Here is a 25,857-nt window from a genome sequence, read left to right as displayed (position 1 = left end):
GAAATACATGCCACTTCAGTCTAGCCAGAATCCCCAGAAGGAAGGGGGAGGGAGGGTGGGCACGTGATGAATGATGACACTGGATAGTACAGATCCAAGTTATGGTAAGTACATAACTCTTTATCTGATGCTATCCATGTCATTATTAATCATGAATGGGTCAGAGTCCCCAGGTACTATGTACCCCGGGTAGTCTCAAGGAAGGATATGTAGGAGCATGGAGGAACCAAAGAAAGCCCTGTTCCTGGATTCTAAGTCCAATTTGTAGTGCAAAATGAAATGTGAGGATTAGACCAAGTCACAGCAGCACAAAACTCATCCAGGGAAAGTCTAGCTAAAAAGGCAGATGATGTAGCAACAGACCTAGTAGAGTGGGCCTTCACTGGTCTGGATAGGTGTAGATGTCGTCTAGCATAAATGAAGGAAATGCAAGCAGCAATCCATCTGGAAACAGTCACTTTAGAAACTGCCTGGCCCTTTCTGTTCTGAAAAAAGCCACAAAGAGTTGGTACAACTTTCTAAGCTTCTCAGTCCTCTTTAAATAAAAATGCAATTGCCTGTAGACATCTAAACAATGCAAGATATATTCCCCCTTATTAGAGTAATTAGGGAAGGAGACCAGTAGACTGACTGACTGAGATTAGCTTCAGAGGCCACTTTAGGGAGAAAGGAAGGATTTATTCTAAGAGACACCCTTGTCCTTATGAAAGATCACGAACGGTGGTTTAATGCACAGAGCCTGAAGTTCTAAGACCCTCTTGGCAGAAGTAATGGCTACTAAAAAGGCCATCTTCCAGGAAATAAATTTAAGATCACATGAACCAGCTGGTTCAAAAGGTTTTTGTGTAAATGACTGCAGCACCAAAGTGAAATCCCATGTTGGGTACAGATCCTTAATATGAGGTTTAAGAAGAAACTCTTTTCAGAAAGGCTTTGCACAATCTGGAAGAAAAGGTAGGTTGATTAGTGATAATGAAATTAGAGATGGCAGCCACCTGGAGCTTAATGGTAGAAACATTCACACCATCCTGAAAAAGGGAAGATAAGAAAAGCAAAATATCTGGAATACGAGCTGAAAAGGGATCTAGATTCCATTGTCTGGTCCAAATGGAAAACCTTTTCCACTTCCTGGAATACATCTTCTTAGTAGATAAGTTTTGAGAAGCCAAAATAATGCCCCTCACCGGGGAAGGAAGCCTGGACTGTGAAAGGATATCTGGAACTGGAGAAACCATGCAGTTAAGAGGAAGGGTCTGGGGATTGGGAAGTGGAAGCCCCCAAGGGTGGGAAATGATATACGGAATGGGATTAGTATCCAAGGTGGATACTGCAGATGAGGCCTTAAGAAGGTGAACCACGCCTGACGAGGCCAGAAGGGGCAATGAGGATGAGACGGCTCTTCAGGCAATGAGCTTTCTGTAAGACTTTGGGTATTAGTGGAATAGGAGGATAAGCATAGAGGAGACACACAAGCCAGTCGTGAACAACAGCATCCCTGGGTGACTCCCCCGATGGGGGGGGGGTCAGGGCAATCCGAATCCTCATAGGGTGGAATAGAAAAGTCCTGGTCAGAAGAGGAATCAGAAGAAATGGAAACCTGATCTGAAGATTCATAATCAGTGCCTTGCTTAGGCCTCGCTTAGCAGAGAGTGGGGGGAGGGGGGGATGGGAACTCCTGATCAAGGTAATTAAATCCTCAGCCATTTTGATAATCTGTTTTTTAGGCATAGGGGCCTGAGCACATGGCTCATGTGTTGTTTTTTTAGACATAGAAGATGCTTTTGACCTTGTTTTTGTTGCTGGCGTCAGTTTAATATAAAAATGTTGAGGCCTGAAAACACCCTCAGAAGCCGATGCCTGCTCAGTGGCTCTGGAACCATCTAAGGGAGAGACATCTGCGGGTTCAATGCTCTGAGAATCTCGTGGCATACCGGACTCAGAATGGATCTCAGTAGAAGCCTGCGACTCAAAAGTAGTGGGTATCAGGGGCTGCGAAAGCGCCACAGTGAGTACTGGCAACTGGCTTAGGAGAAACTTCGTCGTTGGTTTTGGACCTCGACGGTCTGTCTCTTTCTTTGCGTTTTTTATGAACTCCAGTAGTCTGATTGCTAACAGACGACATTTCAGGATAATTAAATCTTGAACCAAAATATTTAGAAGCAAAAATATACCAACGCTTAGATAGCAAGGCACATTGTGATCTGGGCCTAGGCAAGGAATACAGTACAAATGAAAATCCTTATAGAGGTATTTGCTTCCCACAAGTAATGCAATCATTAACGTTTACTAATATCGGTAAGGAGCAAGAAAAAATTTCCCCAACAGGGTACTTAGCTTTAGTTTGAAGACTTTGGTTCTGAAACTCGAATACAAAAATTTCAGGAGTCTGCCGACCGGCACTTGCGAACTGCTTCTGCTTTGGGCACAGCGCGGCAAGAAAGATTGAATAAAATGGTGTCGGTTGCATGTTTTATACCCCTGACAACCTGATGTCATGGAAGAGGAGACAGCAACCGACGCAGGACCCAAGACTTTGTTATTCAGGTCGACTGAGGGCAACCTGCCAGCAGATTACCCAAATGTAATGACTGCAACAGTGAAACACGAAGAACATCTAAAGGTTTGGCTTGGGAGACTTGTTCAAATGATGTGCTATTTTGTGAAATGGGATTTCACCAGAGGCAAATACGACTTGTTTAGTTTTATTCTTCATCATCATCATCATCACCCTTTTCCTCACATGGGGTTGGGGTATCGTGTTAACTTTTGCCATCTCTCTCGATTCAATGCCACACTCCTGCCTTCTTCGACATTTATGCCCGACTGTCGCAGATCTTCTCTCACACAATTCATCCACCTCTTTTCTGTATGCCCTCGTTTCCACTTACCTTCTTCCTGTCTGTCCCAAACCTTCTTCACCAGATTGTCTTCTACTTTTCTGCACATGTGCCCAAACCACCGTAATCTGTTCTCTTTGATCTTTTCTACAACTGGAACTAGTTTGGCTTCTGCTCTTATGTCATTTGTTTGTCTGTCCCACACTGTGCATCCTACCACCTTTCTCGGGCACTTCATGTACATCACCTCTAGCTTTCATATCTACTCCGCCTTTACTCCCCATGTTTCTGTACCATACAGTAGCATCAGGTGCACCACTGTTTCGTCCACCTTATTTTTCAGTTTCTTTGGCATTCTTCCATCATACATTATACCTGACACTCTGACAGTCAGTTGCAGGTCCTGTGATTCTAGATTTGACCTCTTCATTCAGACTTCTCTTCTTGTCAACCATCCCTCCCAGATACTTGAAGCTATTAACCTGTTCCACTATCTTTCCCTTTTATCTCAATTCTTAGCTTCTTCTGATTTCCCCAATTTGCTGCCATTACCACTGTCTTATCTGTATTTAGTTTCATGCCATGTGCCTTCAGTTTTGCATTCCATTTTCCTAGCCTTTGCTGAAAGTTCTTGCACAGAGCCTGCCTGTAATACTACATCATCTGCATACAGCAACTTTGTTGATCTGTCCCCACCAATCTGTTTGCTAATACAGTCCATGACCAGTATAAATAGCAATGGGCTCAGAGATGAACCACGGGTGCACACCCACTTCCACTGGGAACCCCTCTGAGAGGCCGAACACTATTTGTACTTGAGTCACTGGGTCCTTGTACAATGCCTGCACTAATTCTACCGATGTTTCTGGGACTTCAAACCACAGCAGTACTGCCCAAATCAGCTTTCTTGGGAATTTGTCATATGGTTTCTCCAAATCTAGGAATACCCAGTTGGAATCTTTCCTCATTTCTAACGTCTTTTCAACCATCAGTCTCACTGCAAACATTGAGTCAGTTGTGCTGCATCCTGATCTGAATCTGAACTGTTCATCTCCCATCTTACTTTCTACTACTCTGCGTATCTGTTTATCAGTCATCCTCTCCAGAATTTTCATGCAATCTGACAGGAGCTTGATAACCTCTGTACTGCCCACAGTTATGGATGTCCCCTCTGTTCTTGCACATGGGTATGGGTATACTTATTCCCCAGTCACCTGGGATATGCCCTTCTCTCCACACTGCTACAAGTTCTCCCCTACCTCACCTAGCATCTTTATCTGCTGTGGCCTCAGTTGAGCCTGCTGTTTTTCCTGACTTCATTTTCCTAAGCGCTATTCTTACTTCTTTCTATGGTGGGCTCCTCTTCCTCTCTCATCATAGACTGTCTGGGGCAGCAGCTTCTGTGAGATTTTCTTCATTCAGAGACTGACGGAAGTATCCCTTCCATCTGTCTTTGATGTCCTATGGACTGGTGTGCAGATTGTTGCTGGCATCCCTTCTGAAGGGTATCTGACCATCTTCTTTATCTTTATGTTTTTGTCTAGCAACCTGATGCAGTTTCTTTGTGCCACCTACTGAGTCACTTTCCAGAAGCTGGTGGAGTGCCTCTGATGGCCTACTCTTTGCTACTACAACTCGTTTCTTAGCTTCTTGGTTAGTCAACCAGTATTCCTAACCTGGTCTGTCTTTTCTACCTCTAAATTTTTCCTGCATTCTTTCTTTTGATGGCTTACTGGTCTTCTGCATTTCACCACGTTTCCTTATGCACCTTATTTCCATACCTGGCTCGGCCACATACATATTCTGTAGTCCTCGCACATGTTGTTTTGATGTACTGCCATTCTTCAACACCACCTATTTCCTCTTCTTACGGTGTTACAGCTCTCAGTAATTCCTAGAATTGTTGTACTTTCTCTTGAGTCAACTTCCAGGACTTCAGCCTGCTCTCTGTTGACCTTACAGCCTTCTCTGACCATTGCTTGCAGCTGACTGTGGCAACCAGTGATTTATGCTGTGGACAGATTGTTTCACTGGGATAACTTTGCAGTGTGTCCTTTCTTTACTAGGAGGAAATCCACCTGAGTTGCATGTATGCGATCTTGTGACCATCTCTCTTTCTGAGCCATGTATTGGCTACTATCAAGCCATTTGTCACACAGACATCTAGAATGGCTTCTTCTTTATTTCTGTTACCCCATGCATGTGGACCCAGGCAGTCCTCATATCTTGTTCTGTCTGTACCGATATTTGCATTCAAGTTACCCATTAAGAACACCAATTCTTTGACCTGCTTTATCTAGTAGAGCCTGCACCTGCCGTATGAATACACTATTTTCCTTACTTTTCACAACCTTGCTGTGGGGCATAGGCTGTGATAATGAATACTGCCCTATCATTACACTGGAGTCTGACTGCCATGGGTCTGTCACTAATTCTGATGATATCCCTCACTGCATTATTAAACATCTCTCGCAGCACAATTCCCACAACATTTCTAGCCTGTCCAGCTCCTGAGTAGTAGACTCTGGATCCCAAGCCACGTGTCTTTGCTGCATTGCCCTTCCATCTTTTCTCTTTGGTATATAGGATGTCCAGACTCCTCTGTACTATCATATTATCCACTTCCAAGCTCTGTTCCGTCAGTGAGCCTACACTGAGTGTAGCAATTATTAGTTCATGTTTGGCAGGTTGACTGGTTTTATGTCCAGCTTTTACTCAACACCACTATCTCAGGCAAACCAGGCTGGGTAACTGGACACCAGCCAGCCAGAAGCTTATTGACTCAGGGCTGCTGGGCTTTATGGCGGGCACACATACCCCTCCCACTGTTATCACGGGTCCCTGGCATAGGTTGGAGTAGGCCAGGTCCACAACTCACGTATCACCGGCAAATACCCATGTCCATTTTAACATTCAACATGATCAAATTACCTAGAGCCACATTTCCTATTGTTGAGTGGCTAGCCCTTCCACGGTGTGCAGTCTGTGATCCGTGTTCTCCTATCTTGAGGATACTGTGCACCATTTAATAAAATACTTGAGTCTTCAAACAAATGTTCCAGGCTTAGAAGGTGAAGCAATATGGAATGCTGTAACTCACTGAAGGAGTTTTCAGTAGAGAACAATGGAGTCATCAGCATATTGCACTAATGTGGCATCAGGAACCTTGGCATGAATGTCATTTACAAAGACAATGAACAGAAATGGTTGAAGTATCAAGCCTTGTGGAACACCTACAATACTGGTACAGAAGTGGAAACTACTTGTGTGACCATTCTGATAAGGGTAAATTTGGATGCCTCTTGTTCTGCTGAAGGTGATCACAGGGGCCAAACATTTTGTGAAGACCCTGGGAGCAGTAGACAAGCCAAAGGGAAGTGCAGAGAATTGAAAGTGACTGGTACCTGCTTTGAAGAGAAGAAAATGTCTGCAGGATTCTTCTACAGGGATGTGTAAGCAGGCATCGTTCAGGTCTACGGTGACCATTAGAGCCTGAGGTGTGATCATGAGAATAAGTTTTTGAAGAGTGAGCATTTTGAATTTTGGAACTAGGAGGGACTGATTGAGGATAGGCAGATCCAGTACAGGGCATCAACACCCTTCTTTCTTGGGGACCAGGAAGAGTCTTGAGTTAAAAAACCTTTTCCTATCTGGTAAGTAAAATGATTACTTGCCACGGCCAAAGAGCAGCTAACACACAATAAGATACACAATTTCAAAATAGAGTTTGCTGCTCTCCACGACTGCAAATGAAGCATTAAAATAAAAGCATAAAACTTTGAATTTATTAAATACAACTTAAACTCCCAGATAATTTCCACGATAAGCGCTTTCAACATAAGTCTTCTTCAAATCATGATCTGATTGGATGAAGGGAATGACAAATTAAAAAATGTATGGTGTGCACCTTTGACTTCTTTTAAAAGAGGCCGTAATTTAAAAGATATGTTAGTACATGCAACTTTTTCCTTACCTGAAGTAAATGGGGTAAGTGAGGTTAATAAGTTGGGCACTTGGGCATGTGGAAATTGTTCAGTTTGTTCACGTTACCAGATTTTTTGATAAAATTAATGGCTTGAAATTTAGACCGGTAGCAGAGTTTACTTGTAATCTATTATTTATGCACTTAAGTGTCCCTGCAATCTTTTCTATATAGGTGAGCGTAAGAGGTCATTTAAGGTCAGACTGCAGGAACACATTCGTGATATTAAAAATAATAAGATAGAAAGTCCTATTGCTTCCCATTTTAATTCTGTACATGGGGAGCTTATTCAAAATTGAGAGGTTGCATTCTTGAACAAATTAAAGTAACAAATGTAACTTGTTTAAAGAATAAGTTACTATTCAAAGAAGCAGTTTTTATTTTAAAGTATAACACTTTAACACCTGGTGGATTACATCAGGAATGCAATTGGAAATACTTATTGTAAAGAATTAATTGCATTAGATTATTTAATTGTTTTATTTGTTTAATTTTTTCTAATCGATGCATCTTTATAAGAAGTGTTTTTTTTTTACTACTGTTACCTCCTGGAAGGCTTTATGTCGAGGCGCTAGAGAGGTTTTGTGTTTTTATTAAATGATATATTACTGGCCTTTGTCATTTGGATATTTTTCTGTAATGCATTTGGTGGTTTTGGATGATAAGTGAAAACAGTCTCTGTCCATATGGGGAAGACTACTGGGTCCCACTGTCTGATGCCATAAGTATGTAAATATAATACTTCTCCTATGAACAACCGAACTGTTAAAGTTACAACTACCTTTACCTGCTTAATAACGTTACATGCTTACTTACTCACACATACTATAGTTTTATTTTAAAATATGTACTGTAATTAAACCTCTGTGGAGTCTTTCTCTCCAGGTCTCCACTGAAAAGCAGCAATGTCCAGTCAGACCTTCCCAGTAAATACAATCTATAAATAATTCAACCTTGTAATGCTTACAGACTGCATGTTTGCCTACAGCTCAGGCCATGCCTGTTAAACTAGTAGTAAATACCACATCATTATTTTGCCTCTGTCTAGACAGCCCTGGGTTTTGGCACTTACTGAAAAGCTAGAACAGCGCACTGTATGGCCATCAACTATTTCCTTTAAGCTAGGTACTGAAACAAACTGCAGAAAGAGTGGTCCCTCAGACATATGATGCTTTTGCTGTCAGGCTGTCATCAAACTCTGGTGGAAAAAAGTGAGCCCTGGATTCCTGGAGATTTGGTGAAGCTACCACTCAGACTCCTTGGTCACTGCAGGAATCACAAAGACACGGTCCATGGGTTGCTCACAAAATGAGAGCATAGCTAACCAATTCAAAACCCATTTTATACAGATGGTACAATTATTAACCAACCAGGAGTCTCACAGGTACATCAAGTAATACAGGACCTTCCTCTTATACGGTCTTAGACTTGGAATGATTTGGACAGAAGCGGTTCCACAATAGAACCTTGAAGGTTTTTGCAAGGAGGTGGGTTTTCTTTTAAGCTAGGCAAAACAAGCATGTCAAAGCAAAGAAAAAAATAAAACTAAAAAAAAAAAAAAGGTAAACAGAACAATACATTATGAAGAAATCTTGTTTTAAGAGAAGAACAGAATAAACAATACTATTTCTTTGTGGTCCAGTATGTAAGTTTTTCTGTCTTACGTCTGCTGTAAATCATATTCTGGCCTGAAACAAAGACACACTGCAGTTTCTGGCATCTAGGATTGTTTTTATGAAATTATTCTATTGTTTTATGCATTCAGGAAGGCTTCTATCCCCTTGGAAACACTACAGTTAGTTTCACTGCTTTGGGAACTTTCTTGGACGTGGCCTAAATTGAACATTCATTCAGATAAGAGTAAATGTGGACTCCTCAATCACTGACAGATAAATACAGGCCATGTGTTTGATAAAGGCTGTGCAACAGGAAGGCCAATGACCATCTGGTTAACTGGTAGCAGGAGTTTCCCCACAGTGAATTTAAGGAACTGTTTACATATTACCATTATCAAAACTAGTGCACAGTCATCTTTCATATCAAGCATGATCAGTTGGGGGCACCACTCTAAGAATGGTTACCTTACTTTAAAGAGATCTTCATGCTTGGTATGTCGAAGATGGATCTCTATTGATTTTCCCTTTTGAAATTACAAACAATCCCGAGCAATCCCAAAGCCCGTCATTACATCCTCGCAAGAAAACTTACTACTTTCCATGAAAACACTTATCAATACATTACCATCGCCTTAACCTGACTCAATATCTATGCTATCTCTGAGTTAAACAAAACCTTCCTAGGTGTTCTAAACACACTAGCCCAAATAAGAATAAAAATAATCAAAGCCAATTCTGCCCGGTGGCTATCCTTAGCAACTACACTTATGGAACAAAGAAAGCATTGGAAAATATGGACAGAAAACGAAAACAGCTCCTCCTCTATTAGCATATAGACAACTAAGAACCCTAGCAAAACAACTTATCACCAAAGATAAGAAACCCTACCATTCAGCCAATCAAAACAAATGCATTAATGACCCCAAACTGTTCTGGGCCTCGGTTAATAAACTGTTACATCCAGATCAAACTACACTGCCAACACCAAACACACAGAAACAAAATGACACCATAGCTAACCAATTCAATACCCATTTTATACAGATGGTACAATCATTAACCAACCATGTGATCAACCAAGCTCTTGAAGTCCCTACTCAAATAACCTTCTTTCAACATTTTCCTTCTCAACCGGCTCCCACACATACCATCAAAAAATACCTCTAAAAATTAAAGCTTACTACAACTACCCAAACAATTTACCTAGCAAATATCATAAAAAAGCAGTTAGGGCTATTGCATATCCAGTTTCAGTTCTGATAAATTGAACCATATCTGAAAATAATGTTCCCTCACTATGGGAAAAAAATCATTGATTATTCCCCTGCATAAGGGTGAAATTAATACAGGTCTTTCAAAAACTATTGGCCAGTTGCCATTTTATCTCCCTTATCAAAAATATTAGAAAAACGTATAGGTAAATTATCAACTAATAGATGACCAGCTTCTGTCCTCTACTCAACATGGCTTCTGTCCTCATCACAGCATAACTACCGCTTTGGTGAATGTTGTGAATACTGCCAAATCCCAGTGAAATGCTGGAAGCTTATTCCCCTCCATTTTCCTAGACTTATCAAAAGCTTTTCATATAGTCTCCCACTAGAAAATGGGACATAAACTTTCTTCCTAGGGCTTACCAACTCTGCACTGCAATGGTTCCATAGCGAGTTCAAGCAGTGAAATGGAAACATGGTTTCTCCACCTTCTTGCCAGTAACTACTGGTGTCCCAAAAGGATCCATACTAGGCCGCATATTTTTCAACATATTCATAAATGACCACTGCTATAAAATATGATGATGACTCTGCCAATTATCACTAATCTTCAAGTCTCACAACAGACCATACTTGAGCAATGTTTTTTATTGAATTATCACTTGTGACATAGGCAAATTTACAGTCATATAAAAGTAATCAAACTATATTAACATAAAAACATTACACTTCACATATATTACTATATATCATATAACCTAACCAATATTACATAAATTATTCAATTCCTGCCTTTTTTTAAACAAGATATCTTTATTAAATCATCACTTACTACACAGGCAATCATACATTTATATAAATGAAAAACCACATCAACACAATCCTAGTTGCAAGCATTTTACATCACAAACCATACTGACACTCCCTGCTGCAAACATTATAATTCACTTATAATCTACCAAATCTTTCTCTCACAAACATTACATAGCTCATTGAAGACCTGCCACAACCTAATTTCACCCTTGTATGCATTGTTCTCAACTCCCATTTTTTTCCTAAGTAGTTTGCTCCTACCACTTCCTAAAGATTTCAGTTCCAGTTGTTTTATATCTGTTACTATATTCACTACTTCCAGTAAGCTGGTTTAGATTCTGATTTCCATTTTCTAGTAATTGCTTTTTTGGCAGCCAACATTATTAGACACAGCAAGGCCTTACCATGTTTAGGCAATTCTGATTCTGTATCACAGCTCAGAAAAATCACCTCCCTCATCAGACCAATCTGCCCACCCAGCATCTCCGGCGCAGGGAATCCTTGAAACCAGTCAACTCACTGCATTCCCAGAAACTATGTTCCCAATTATCTCTTTCTTCCCCTTCACACCTCCATTTGCTGTCTGCCTGAGGAAACATTTTCTGGAGTCTACTTAGTGTATAGAATATATATGTAAACATTTCCAGGCAAAAATCAAAAATCTTCTAGATTTTGTTGCATATTGGAGACATACACATATCCTCCCATTGTTTCATTGTGAATTGCTGATCCAATCTCTTCCCAATCGTTTCTAACCTCCTCTGATTCTTATAGTTATCATGCAATATTTTACATGCTCCACTAATTATTCCATTTTTAATACCAGCTTCTGTTCTAGAGTTTATCAAAAACTCTCCCACTGATGGCCTTTCATTTAGAATCCTCCGTTTCTTTCTCCTTTTTCCTAGGGTTTCATTTTACCAAAACAGTAAAATATTCAGTATTGCCAGGGAATGACCCATTTAAGTACATCACATCTCATCAACAAGGTTTGCTACTCTCTATAAAACATTGAACACTAATATCTGAACAAGAAAAAAAAACATACAAGATGGTTGGTTTTGTCAGACTTCTTGTATGCAATGATTCTGAGTGTATCTTTATTTATAACTACATATCATATACCTGGTTGCATAACAGTGCTAAACATATCCTTGAAGACACACTCCACAAACTGTAACTTAGCTTTAGTTACTCGCTTTGCTCCTGATGAGTGGCCACACTGCAGTGGTGATGCCCCTCCATAAACGTGGACTTACAACTGTCCTGGGTAGTTAAAGTCCTTTCAGCCTTACAAGTCTCATCTGTAAAACCATGGTGTGTATTTTAACTAACCTTGCAAACTGTGACAAAGACTCTGGTTTGAATCAACCCCCAACAGTTTGGCTTTCTGAGTGGTAGATCCTGTCTGTTTAACCTGAAACTTCTTCAAAAGGGGTACAAAGGCCATAGATGGTGTCCATGTAATGCATGTGGTGCATCCTGACATGGTGAACTTCAGCACCATTCCCCATGCTGGCATAATACAAAAGCTAATTGCTTTAAAAATCAACCCCGTATGCAGTAAGATGGATAACATACTGGCTGAAAAACAGAGCCCACACAGTACGATTTGCAGGTAGCTCAAGTATGGATGTAACCAGTGGCATCTCCTCAGGGCTCAGTGCTGGAACATCTCCATTTTGGTATTTACTTCTCTGATCTCCAAGTGGAGACTCTGGTTAACAACGCTTGCAGAAGTTTGCAAACTGAAGGTTTTCAAGGCACAGTACGACACCCAAAAGCTTTAGAATGAGCTCTCTCTTGTAAACTCTGTGTACTAAAGAACAGCTCAAACTAATGATAAAAAAAGTGTAATATCACTTTTAGTACACAACCCCCCCCCTCATGATATGGTACAGCCAACACACAACTACAAAATAAAACATTTCTCATGGACCTAGATACATGACATGATAGCTCCCAGTATTTTGACCATCATGCAACAACAGATGTCAGGAAATCCTTTTATTTAGCTCACCAAATTGTCAAAGGAATATTCTCATGTCTTAAGAGGTAATTACTCTCTGATACTCCTTATCAATTAGGTCAATTATAAAGTACAATGCCCCCTTTGGGGTATATTTCATTAATCATAACCCTAAAGGTTCCTAACCAAAAGATCACAGGTCTAACGTCCCAAGCTATGAAGATATCATGGAAGCTCTTTCACTTTATTCAGTGTTTTAAAAACTTTTGACAGGAGATCCGTCTTGTTTGCTGCACTATTAGAGACCCAGTTGTCCTAGACCTGGTTTCTCCGCAAGTCCAATATCTACACCAGTATTAGAACCAGGGCCCTAAATTTTCACCAACAGGAAAATACTGCTCAGTGGAGGCATGCTTCTAAGGCAGCACCTCCTAGACCTTTGGAATAAACTTCCCTTACAGGGCAAGAAGTGCAATTCACTATCTTACTTTAAACAAACTAGTGACAGGATGTGTAAATTTACTCTGGGTTTTACTGGTACGGCCCTCCTGGAAAAGGGGAGGTGCTGTCTGATGGAGGATGCTGACAAAGCATCAATGGTCATAAGATTTGCCGGCCTTGGACTCTCTATGAATCTAAACTGTTTTTCTGGCTTACTCCCTTAGCTTGTCATTCAGCCCGCGGTGGTGCAGCGGTTAGCATTGTCACCTCACAGCAAGAGGTTCTCTTGTTTGATTCTCAGCTGGAGCGCCTTCTGTGCGGAATCTGCATGTCCTCCCTGTGGTCGAGTGACCCTTAAAGACATGCAGGTAGGTGCATGCGTGTGCCTTCTTTGAAGGTTGGGCGCTGGGCTGACAACTCAACACCGTAAAAATCCACTGCCAATAATTAGTGGGTTAGAGTTCTGCTGTGGTGACCCCTAACCAGGAAAAGCCGAAAGACTCCCTTAGCTTGTCAGGAAATCTCTGCCTACCTCCATAATGATCCTGAACAGCATAAAATGGGTGTAAGAGAATGAAAGAATAATTAAATACAGCAAAATGATTACACTGGAAGTTAGTCTAGCACCAGTGAAATGTACCTCTGTGGAAAATTCTGCATAAACAGGTTATTAGACAGGCAGGCCAAAGCCTATCCTGGTACTCAATGGGTAAAAGGCAATAAACACTCAGGTCTGCATCAATTTATAGAAATTAAACACACTTGTTAACTATACCAAGTATGTACATGAATATAATGTCTTACTGCACTTGTGTAAATTGTTATCTTTACTGCTGCTGATCTCTGGTGTTAGATAAAAGGGGTCAACAGACCAGCCCAATTACCTGGTAAACGGCAATAAAAAAATGAACTGTCCAGAATTTTGAAGACCATCCCTGATTTTGCGTCATACTTTTGCCCTGTCCCTTGTAAAATGTTTGACTTTCTGATAAATCCCTCAAGATCATACTTTTCAACTCTTCAGAATTTCACAGAATGTCAAAATCATTGCCTCATGTTTCTGGTGTTCTTCATAAAATTTGTGGTTTTCTGGCAAACCACTGTGGACTGTATCCACTAAATAAGATATCAGAGTCCGAGACTTCATATCCTTCAGAAAATGCATACTAAGGCAAAACCTGTAATTCTAGCAGCTTTCTAAGTTTATAAGAGGGATAATTAAAATCTGTCCCCGATTTTGGCCGTTTAATCACTCCATCATTTTTAACTTTGTCCAGAATTCTTTAGCAAAAGTTGAGAGGTATGCAGAGGATTACAGTCAGTCTACTAATACCAGACATCAACATTTCATACTTCTTTTAATCAGAAAATGCATGCCGAAGCAAAATCTGTTCTATTAAAATTTGAAATGGATAAATAAGGTTTAAAAATTTCCCCAGGTTTTAAGCCTCCATTCACCAGTTATTTTTGGACTTGTCCAAAATTATTGATGAAAAAGTTGACTGGTATCAGGAAACACTTGTATAGGCTTTTCTATCACTTAAATCAATCATCTTTTTCCAGCTGCCTAATCTTGTAGTTACCCCCAGAAAAGCCAATGCGAACATTTTGGTGTAATTGCTACTCTAGCAGCAGTTTCAAGTCTTACTGGGCAACTGTTGAAAGTGGGGAGGGGGGTTCCCCCCCACTCACCTGATGGTTCTGGCACCTATGTGTGTCTATCACTTTCAGCCTATGCTTCCGCAGACTAAATAATGTTCTGAAATCTTGGAGGTAATTATGCTTCATAATGTTTTATAATCTTAACTGCAGCAGACTTAAGAGCCCGGCACAGAAGGATGGAGCCCTGACTGTGACCCAGATGGCAAAGGTTCCAATAGTAGATCTGGCACCAGGGAAGCTAGGCAGTGAGGGGAGGAGTGAATTGGGAACAGCTTGTTTGCTTCCCTGGAGGGGTGAGATGAATACGGACACTCAGGTAACACACGAGATGATGACATTTCCCTGGTGCAGGCTGATGAAAGACATTTCCCTGGTGCAGGCTGATGAAACCACCACTCGTGTTTGAGGTAGGGGCAAGGCTACCCTAGTGGAAACGCTCCTTCAGGATGTGAGGGGCATCCTTCACTGCAGCACACAGTGTACTCCCTTCCTCACAACATCATCAGGTGCTTGCAGAAGACGGGGCACATACAGAAAAAGTCCAAACAGCCCTCAATGCCTCCTTAAAACACAATCTTTTTCAGGTCAGTTCTAGTCCCTATGATGAAGAATGAATGGGCCCAATAATCCTGCTGGACAGAGGCTTTGGGTGCTGGACTTGTCTAAACTCTTGGCTAGGCTTGTAAGAGCCTCAGGGCAATAGCCTAGTAACGTCCTATGATCCTATGACCCCAAGAAAGGGTCTGATGGTCAGGAGGTAGCAGGTGTAAAAAGGATAAAAAAATTACCACAAACACAAGCATGGAACTTCTCAAACCCATACAGTACCACTAGAAGTTCTACTGGCACACATTTCTTTTGTGTGTCTATAAATGCTCTTCACACAGAGACAGCTGGCACTCAATGAAGTGCATCAGACTGCACTGCTAGAAAGAACTGAAAATGGTACCACTGATGCCCTTCTTATACCCAAACATCCACATGCCATTACTCAGATGTTCCTCGGCTAGGGGTGATGCAAAGATCCTGGAAATTGGGACGGTTGCAGGCTTCTGCATGGCAGGAAGACACCTAGAATCAGTACTGCAACAATGACAATGAAGATCATCATCAGTAACTGCAACAATGACAATGAAGATCATAATCAGTACTGCAACTATGACAATGAAGATCATCATCAGTAACTGCAACTATGACAATGAAGATCATCATCAGTAGCTGCAACAATGACAATGAAGATCATCATCAGTAACTGCAACAATGACAATGAAAATCATTATCAGTAACTGCAACAATGACAATGAAGATCGCCATCAGTAAGTTTTCTAACCCTGACATTTGTAAAAATGCTTGATTTTTTTCTGGCTCAGGTTTCAGATCTAACAGTAGAATACAACCAATATATTTTTAGCTTGCCTCCAATTTTACATCTGCTCTTATTTAACAAATGAAGCTGTCAACCTATTCAGCAACTTTATCAGTCTGTCTGCATGATGCTCTTGTGTCTGATCCAACATTAATATACCAATTCCATTTGCTGCCCCTGTCAAGCCTTCAATGACCCTGGCAGTGGCTCTTTGTTATACTTCTGGCGCTGAATAAACAGAAGTAAAACGGAATCTGTACCAAACTACCAGTGTATTAAATGAACATAGTTTAAAATTTGATTTGCCTGATATTACTTGCCAGAAACTCTGTTCTGTTTCTAGTACTGAAAAAAACTTAGAATTTTGCTATCTTCATTCTCTCTCTTCAAAAATAAACAATTAGAAATTGCTCTTCCTTAACTATTGTACTCAGATGTGTGTCCTTGCTTAGAACAGTGAGATGCATCATTTACTCATTCTGTTGGCTCTAAATGCTTCCTGATGACACACTGGCTTTCCATTCTCTGCAGTTCCTGCTCTACTTTACTTCCAAATGTTGTAAATATTTTTCTAGGATAATGAACAACTAGCAAATCATAAGGTTTTATTTGTGCGTGGGGCAGTCTCCCAGTAAACTTCCTAAACCTGTTAACAAATCAGCATAGCCATGCAGGAGTATATTACTGTCATGTATCTACACACAGTGTTCAGACTGAGCCTCTTCTGTGACTCCCTGATTATCTTTGAACAGATACTAGCTTTGGTTTTACATTGTGAAATCTTTCTACCATCCCTACTTTCCTACAAGCCACATGACCCAAAAACATTAGGAGAGTTCACTTCTTTAAAAGCAACTATTTGAAAAAGGAGACTGAACTTATTCTGGTACTGATGTGTCAGCAATTTCTAAACTAATGGTGACACCGGATGACCAGAAAAAGATAAAGCTGTACACACATTTTGCTGAATATCAAAGCGGCCTTAGGTCAACTGGTGCCCTAGGCAAAAGGGCTCCATGGCGCCCCCCACCACATCACCCGGTGCCCCCATCCTGGTCTAACTACATTAAATAAACACAGGAAAAGCACCCCTGCTAGAGCGGCGCCCTAGGCGGACGCCTAGTTGGCCTATGCCTAAGGCCGGCTATAAACGTTTAAAGTACTATCTGACCAGATACTGCACAGTGAACTAGTATCCAATCTGAATCTAGAAATCTGCCCTTTAATTCTCGATACTTCTGGTCAATGGTTTAAACTGCACTACTGTTCTACTGTTTGTGCCATTTTCAGATTTCAGTGTACCAAGTTGTGAAACTTAAGTACCCAAAGATAGTTCACTTTTATATTTCTGTTTAATGGCATGCACATTCATATGAACACACTTGCTTTTCCATTCAGATACACTATGCCTTATGGCTTTCACACCTCAAAGGCATTTACTCATTTCACAAATGTACATCTTCTCAATGTTTTTTTAATCATACTGCATTTGTTCAGCACACACTGACAGAACCTGATAAAAATAGGTCTGCTTCTCTTAACACCCTGCCCCTTGTTTCATAATGTATTGCATCACACATTATTTTATTTCTTATTAGAAAATCATATAGCCTACCAGATTCACAGTTCGGCTCTAGTCTTGAGTTCAGTGACATATGCAAGTCTTTACATTCACATGGTAACACTGTGCTCTAATAATGTCTAACTGGCAGATTATTTCAGTGTTGGCAATAACTATGGAATTTAATTGTAAGGTTATTTTTTTCTTCATTACGGAAAGAAACAGTTAAACTGTTACGGGTTCTTTACTGGCAACAAAATCAGGCATGCTGCACAATTCTTTCAGGTAATCCCCTTGGAGCGAGAAATAAACCATGTTTCTGGATCCATAGCTCCCAGTTTTTAGCCAGATTTCCTCCTTTTAGGACAAGAGGGTGCAGAGCCACAGCTGCACTGAGGAGCACTTCTGTGGCTCTAAACAAAGAATCTTGAAAAAGTATATTCTTTACTGCTACAGATGTATTTCTTTAATTCAGGCAAATAGTCCACCACTGAGACTGTTTCTTCAATTCTGGCATATATTCTGACAGAATTCTGGCATATATTCTGACAGTATGACACCATTTCATCCCTAATGGTCTAACGCACAGGCAGTAGAAACTAGACCTCCACGGAGCTTCTTTGCACCATGTGACATGCTAATCAATGCAGCTAGACCATTACCATTTAAATGTGTATAAATACTTAACAGGAGTCCTCAACCTTAAGTACTCTCAACTTGAGACCAGGTTTGCAAGACATCACTTTCCGGGATTACACCAGTTTGCAGGAAACTCCCACTGACTTACCAGAGAAGACAGCATGTTCCTGACAGAAAGGAAGGTCAAGGGATTTCCCTCTTGCATATCCAGGGGAGCCAGTTTGCACAGCACTGCTTTACATCAAGCTCTTCTATGCAGCAGTACAGGTCCTGCTGGTTTGCAGCTTCACACCTAACTTGACAGCCACAAGAAAACAATGAAGGCTTGTTTCTAGGTATCAGGAACTGTTCCCCTAAGGGTGAATGAGGCCACGTCCAATTACACAAACATTTATCCAATATTACAGGTCTGGTCAGGCAGCCAAACATGGTGTCTGAATACAGACATCGAAAACAGGAGTGGAAGTGTGAATCAGTATGTCAATTAGTACATTCTGTTCCTGTAAGACATGAACTGCCTAGTCACAAAAAAAAAAGTGATATTCCACAAAACTACTTTCATAAAAAAATATAGACTTGACACAGTACATCACTGAAACAATTCAGAGGCTTACACCCTTGACAAGGAAGCTTACTGCTCCTTCTGGGTTGGCTGGACTTGGAGGATGTAGACAGGGCTTAAAAGATCATAAAGGGTCTCCACAGCAGCCAGACTCCTGAATAGGTCATCCACAAGGTCCTGGTACAGCAGGTGGAGAGGATGCTCTCCTCAAAAGGGACATCCAGAATGAAACTTCTTAACTCCTTAAAGATAGGTCTCAGTCAGGTTGTCCTGTTAATAGCAATGCCTGTGGCATTTGATGTGTTGACAAAGATAAAACTACAGTGCCTCTAGGAAAGTCCACTCCAGAAGCTTTGGGCAGAATCTTATTAAAAGGAGGGGTTATAAGGGGGAATACTACAGATAAGTGAGGCTTTACCATCTTTACCGGTCTTACAATGGCTTTAAGTCCTTACACTTCTAGAAGGGTCCTGCAGCTCAAGGAAGAAGCTTGTGCTTGAGCTCAGACAGGAAAGTCCATGTGATAAATGCACACTGAAGTTAGGCAACAGCAATTCTGTGGCTGGGAGCATGCCTGCCAAAGGTGATGACAGGACATTACAAGCCTGGACTGGAACCAGTGGTGGCTTCAAGCCATGTTCCTAGGGATGGGCTCTCTCTTTTTCACCTATAATTCTCTTGCAGAGTACAGATGATGGCAAAATAACATCTCTCATCTTTCCTGACATACCCAAAGTTATCACACTTGGTCCAACACTAACTGATCAGTTCAACTACAGTGTTTCTTTTACTTCCATGGAATGGCTTGAAGAACAAACTAAACAGAACCTTTACAAAAAAACGTTCCCGTGCTCAGGACAAACAGCAAATCACATTCCAGAGGGTACACTCCTGTGATAGGTACTGATCCCATCTTCCCATCCATGATCCTACCCCCACTTCTCACTGATACCATAGTTATCCTATACCTTCATGGAACGTTACTAGGCCAACGGCCCTGGGGCCCTTACAAGACTAGCCAAGTTCAACCCTGGTTCCCTTAAGGGTCTAGAGACATACATGGTCTATGTTATAAGTAGATCTAAATCAACACTGACTGCCCCTATCCAAGAGGACACAGGTGAAACCCCTGGGGTGTGAATTTGCGGTTTCTCATCCAATCGTCCAAGTTATGCTTAAAAAGGGTTAACGAGGGGCCCTGTTTAACCTGTACTGGAAGTTTATTCCTGAGGAGAGGCAACCTCTTGGAGGCATCTCTCTCGCTCTCTCCAGCAAGTCCTGTTGATGTCACATGCTAGGTTAACTCTGTTCTAGCTACATCTGTTGCAAATATCTGGCAAGATTCACTAATTGTTTAATTCTCTTGGACTCTTACTGAAGTTTAAAAAAAACTGAAGCTATGCTTTTTGGTATGACTGAAGACCTGTCCAATGTCCCCAGAAACATGGGCTGGTATCCTCACCACAAGGAGAGAATTTCAGCATGAAAAAGGCATTTTAAACTACTTCAGTTTCTGGTTTTACTACCCTCAGCTAAGTTTCTGAATTCATCGCGATATCTTGAGTCTACTAGGAACATGTAACAAAACTTAATTTCTTAAAACCACAAAACCTATGGTCACTATGACATAAGGCACCAAGCATGGCACCTTAGAATACGGCCTGCACACTGATCACAGGAGGCTAAGTTTGTATTCCATGGCAGTCTAAAAGAAATGTTAAATAAAATGGATAACTTCATGGCTCAATCCCCAAGCATTAGCATCACTCACAACCCTTTGAAAAGTTAAGCTTTTACTCAATCTCCAAACAGAATTTTTCTCCTCTTGCCCCGATCTTTAGATCTGTCCTTAGTACAGAGATGATGGTAAGAGTACACTAGTTAAACATTTACTCCGTCTATGCTCCACCACATCTAGTACTCTTAATTTGCTGACTCCAACATAGTCAACATAATACTTCACCAAGACTTTTGAAAGCATGGAATGCCTATCACTGTTCACAAAGAGTACATCCTATGTAGCAATTCAAATCCCAGCTTACAGGCTGTTTCACATAAGAAACGCAGTGTGTAAACATGGCTCCTGTTACATGTTAAGCACATACCCTACAAGAAGTGCATCATGCTGTTATCCTGCTTCAATAATATCCTAGGCGACTAACTTAATAGGCAGGATTACACTACTTGACTTCGTCCTTTTCCAGATACACATTAAGATATTCCTGGGAAGGAAGGAATGTAAGCTGCATGGCAGTCCCAAAAGAGCTTTGAAAGCTTTCATATTTTTCAAAGGAGGGACAGGCAAATGGGGAGCTAAATGGTGGTGAAGAATCACTCTCTTTCACCATGTCAGAAATAATGGCCTTCAAGTCCTCAGAAACAGTGTGTGATCCTGAGTAGGAGGCGGTCCCCTGACTCCAAGAAGCTCCAGGAAAAATCTTATATGTGGCTTCATGCAGGAAACTGCAATCAATGCCTATGCACTGGAAGTCATGTGACAGTGATCCTCTGCCTAGAACAGTGACTGCTAAAGGTAGCACAAGGACACTGGAATCCTGAATGTGTCTCTGTGTTGATGTCAAGCCAAGTTCCTAGTGCTGTATTTTCATACCTGTAGGCCTTCAAATACAAGACCTGGTACAGGAAGACCTGGAGGAACCCCCCCCCCCCGACATACTCCACAGAGTCCCAGAGGAGAGTCTGGAAAGTGAGCCCAAAGACAGCTCCCCAAGAAGAGGCTGATCATCAAGGTTCTTAAGCTAATCAACTAGGGGATGTACAAAGTACACACGATATACATCCCTCAGAAAGAAATATAGGTGTAGGCTTCCTCTGGGTCCTTTACAGCTCACCAAAGAGGAGAACAAAGCACAACACTTCAGTCCTTTTTATTAAACATTAGCTCAGCATCTTTAGAGACCACAAGGCCATTTATGAAACAGAATTATGTCTTGAAAGCCTTGCTTTTTGATTGGTGGTATTTCTGACAGTGCACCAGCAGAGCTCTGGGGCTGCGTGTAGGATCCACCTGCTGTTACCACAAAATGAGCTTTCAGCTAGAACCATTTTCCTTTCAGTCAAGCAAGCTAACATCTGCAGGTCACCTGGCAATATTGCAGACATTTATGGCAAAGCTTTCCTTTGTGCGCCAATGTCATGCAGTACACAAAATGCCATTATGGGCCTTGACACACTTTTTGCCCACACAGTCACTTAGAAGACTTGCTTTTAGCAAATAATGTGAGAACCTTTTACTGCTATTCACACCACGATAAACAGATGAACTGCATAATGTCAGAATAGAAATGCTTGGAAAAGAAGAACAGATGAACCGAATCACAAGCAGCAAGGATGTTGCATCACTGTTTTCATTCCCTTTCATTATCTGACCTAACAAAGGTATCTGCATGACAGCGAGGCTTTACAGATCATCTGCATAATCATTCCGTGGCAAAAGTTATAACACACCGTCATCTGATGCTGTGAAAAATAGCACGCAAGGCCACAGGAGGTAAAATGTCAGTCTCCACAGAAAAACAAACATGGTAACAGAATTTGCAGGAGAGCAATTTTTCATTCTAAAGCATATAGTAGCAAAAAATGGAAATGGTGACATAGGACGAATGCTTTGAAACCAATTAAACATGACAAAGCACATGCCGCTACACTGTGTACTATTACACATGCATGCAATGACACTATCACAAAGTCTTCCTCACACAGACAGTACTCATCACAACATAATATCACGCCAGCACTGCAGGTCACAGACTTGTAAACAGAGCAATACTGATATAAAACAATACGATTATTTACTGTACACGCCCATCATCTGCCAGTAGGACAAACATGACGATTCACCTTCTGCTCTGGTGTTATCTGAATAACGTTACTAATCTGCAGCTCTAAAATGTAAACTGAGAACTGTTCTTTTACTGCTAACATAATTAATTTTTTTGTTGGAGGTTTCCAGAAGATTCTACTTATTATTCCATTGTGAAAAGGACAGTGACAACTGGAAGGAAACATACCTAACATAGTCACCATTGGGATCAGTCCGGCGCCCAAATCCAACAGGGCAATAACAATGAAAAAACTGTTGAAAGAAAGAGCTGCAGGATAACCACATCCAGCTCCCTGCGTTAACGCTCCAGTCTGCATCAAGAAGCAAGTCTTCAAATACCTACATAAATAAACATTTGCAATTAGCACTGTGCTTCACAAACATTTCATATACAGAAAAATACAACCTGTGTTGCAACCTTAACAGTAAAATACATTTCATATACTGTAACCTACAAATAAAATGAATAATGCTGTGCCAATTATAAACAAGATATTCCTGAATGCTTTACCATTTACTCAAATCAGTAATTTGCACGTACCCCATCTCCATATAGTAATCGTAGCAACATTACTGCACATTCTCTTTTATGCAGTATCCCTTCTGAAAAGTCTAGGGATCTCAGCTGGTCTGGTCAACCTCTGAAACGATTTAAATCAACCTACTCAAAAGCAGTAAGGTTAGAAAAGTGGACCTCTCCAATGTAGAAAACTAATGCAAGTACTGGTCAACCAGCAGCAGCACGTCTGGCCATCTTTATGTCTGTTAGCCAGTAAAGTAACTGCAAGAAAAAGACCAAGTGCTTCAGGCTAGGAACCAAGACACAGCAAGAGAAGTACTGCATGCAACATTTTAATACTGGAATACCCAAACACTGAAGTCTAAACAATGACCTGAGGAACTGAGGAATTATATATGCCTACGTCTACTCATTCTCTTCCTGTACAGTTATGCCTGAATACGAATCAGCTTTTTCCATATTGAAGGAACAGGACATGCTATGCATGGGGATGCCATGTGCATGAAACTCCTTGCAGGCACAAGTCAGAAGCAGCATTAACAACAACAGCGCCGACTATCCACTGCTGTTAATCTCATCTCAATTACTACTTGTGTGGCTGCCTTGTTACTTTCAGGAACACTGCACTGACAGACAGACCACGTACAGCATCTTTTTCCTGTTATAACAATTGTGGTACTGAACCTTTTTTGTGATTTGCCTAATCTGTAGGGAACAGTCTCCTATATTCACTGACCACTGCACTACTAGGAGGTCTAACTTTCTCGCCCACTATTTACCATATTAAATTTTGAGCCATGTCCATAAGCTACCTACATCTAATGCAGTTACTCTCAGGAAGTTTACATTCGTGTCTAAACTGACCCCACGCATGTAACTGTCCACAGGAATATAACTGTTCCTAATAAAGTTAATTGTGGTGCTTTATTTAACCATATAGAAACATCATCCAGTCATCTCCACCAGTGCTTTGGTAAGCAACACAGGACCTAACTTACCTACTTAATCAACCATACAAATTTTATGCAAGATTCCATATAATTTCCTACTCGTGTCCTCTTCTGGAGCAAACACTACAATGAACTGGCTTTCTATTTATAGGTTTATAGATTAGTAACAGGCTAACTGCCATTGTGGGCCATTTTAAACCTAGCCAATTATCCCATTTTAGAATCAAACCCTGCGCCTTGTGTTTGTAAGGTAAACATTTTGACTATTATGCCAACCCCATGGTGCAAGTCTCATGATGCTCCCAAGCTCCCTTAAAAATTGTGATTTCTAGCAAGCCTCAAACTACTGATTGTAAATAATATAAAACAGTTTGAAACACTGTTTATATCCCACTTGTATTAATTATCAAGAGAGGGCACATCAGACTTGGAAATCTATTATTTGGCCAATCTACTCTGTGATATCCTTAGGTTTGTCTATACCCTTTGAAGGAAATACAGCTAAAGCTTCTAGCACTAAAAATACTCTAAGCATACATAAATACTGATGGATCTGCTTTAAACTTTACCTGACCATAATTTGTTACAGATAAAGTGAATGTTTTAAATATGGACAGAATGTCACATGACCAAAAGATATGCTACCAGTCTTCCAAAGCTCTGTCCCCATATCAGCAGGTCAGATATGTACTAGGATAACCCCTCTTATTTCTAAAAGGTGGGGGTGGGGTGGAATCTACACCATCTATACACAGGATACATAAGCTGCTCTAATGTAGGGATAAGGTTGAAGTCCAGACTACAACCCAAGTGACACAAGGTTCGGTTAGAGAAAGTACAGTTGTGTACACTTACCATAAATGTAGATGTTAGAGTGTACTCACTGCTGCAGTCATCACATCTGGGTTATCCCTGCCAGGGTAGCCCACGGCCGGCCCGAATACCAGAGGCTTAGTATTTCTGTGTCGGTTGCTGTTGCTTCAGGACCGACGTGAGGTCATCAGTAATATAAAGTAAAGCAGCCAATGCCATTTCATCAGTTTTTCTTGCCCTAATCTGTCAGAAGCCCGCAAGTGGGAGCCAGGTTCTGGTGGAAGAACCCCACCAGTAGAATGTAAACATGTCCCTTGTAAGGAAAGAGAAGAAAGAAGACAGGGATGGAGGGAGGGAAACCAGGACTGCAACAGTGAATACACTCAACATCTACATTTATGGTAAGCGTACACAACTGTACTATGTTCTTCGTGTTTCACTGTTGCAGTCATCACATTTGGGTTGATTCCCAAAGCTGAGGAAATGGGTGGAGGCAGTCAAGGAAACTAAGGACTGGCTAGGATGCCCTGCAATACTGCAGAGGCAAACCCTGCCCTGGATTTGGAGAAGATAGGCAGGTGGTAATGTTTGGTATAGGTGTGAACAGATGTCCAGGTGACAGCCTCCAGGATGTCCCTGGTGGGGACTCCCCTGAGGAAAGCTGCAGAGGTGGAGGCTGCTCTGGTGGAGTGAGTCCTGACCCCCTTGGGAGGAGGCTTTCTGTTGTTGCTTGTAGCAGAAATTGATAACAGTGTGCTATACATCTGGATATGGTTTGTTTGGAGATGGCTTTGCCCTCTGCCACTGCAGCAAAGCTAACCAGCAATTTATTAGACTTTCTGAAGGATTTAGTCCTGTCTAGACAGTCTGTGCACATATAGAGAGTGCAGAATCCTTTCCCCCTTGTTCTGTGGGTTAGGGAAAAAGGTCGGCAAATGGATTGGTTGAGAGCAACACTAGACACCACCTTGGGCATGAAGGATGGGTTAGTCCTGAGGGATACCCTGTCAGCATGGAAGATGGAGTTCCACAGCCATGAGTGCTTGCAGCTTGGAGACCCTTCTGGCT

General features: G+C 41.2%; 1 protein-coding gene across 2 annotated transcripts in view; it reads right to left on the bottom strand.

The window, feature by feature from the left end:
- Nucleotides 1-25,857, bottom strand: part of LOC122806316 (cryptochrome-1-like) — a 401,673-nt gene that overhangs the window by 137,583 nt on the left and 238,233 nt on the right. For both annotated transcript variants that reach the window (XM_044076633.1, XM_044076634.1), the window contains one exon: nucleotides 22,694-22,845. In XM_044076633.1, the coding sequence (XP_043932568.1) occupies nucleotides 22,694-22,845 (152 nt within the window). The remainder of the gene's footprint in view (nucleotides 1-22,693; nucleotides 22,846-25,857) is intronic.

Source organism: Protopterus annectens, chromosome 7.part0 (assembly GCF_019279795.1).
Source record: "Protopterus annectens isolate FY-2018-M chromosome 7.part0, PAN1.0, whole genome shotgun sequence".
NCBI lineage: Eukaryota > Metazoa > Chordata > Ceratodontiformes > Protopteridae > Protopterus > Protopterus annectens.
The sequence above is the reverse complement of the archived record's forward strand: the minus strand, read 5'-3'. Positions and strand labels throughout refer to the sequence as shown.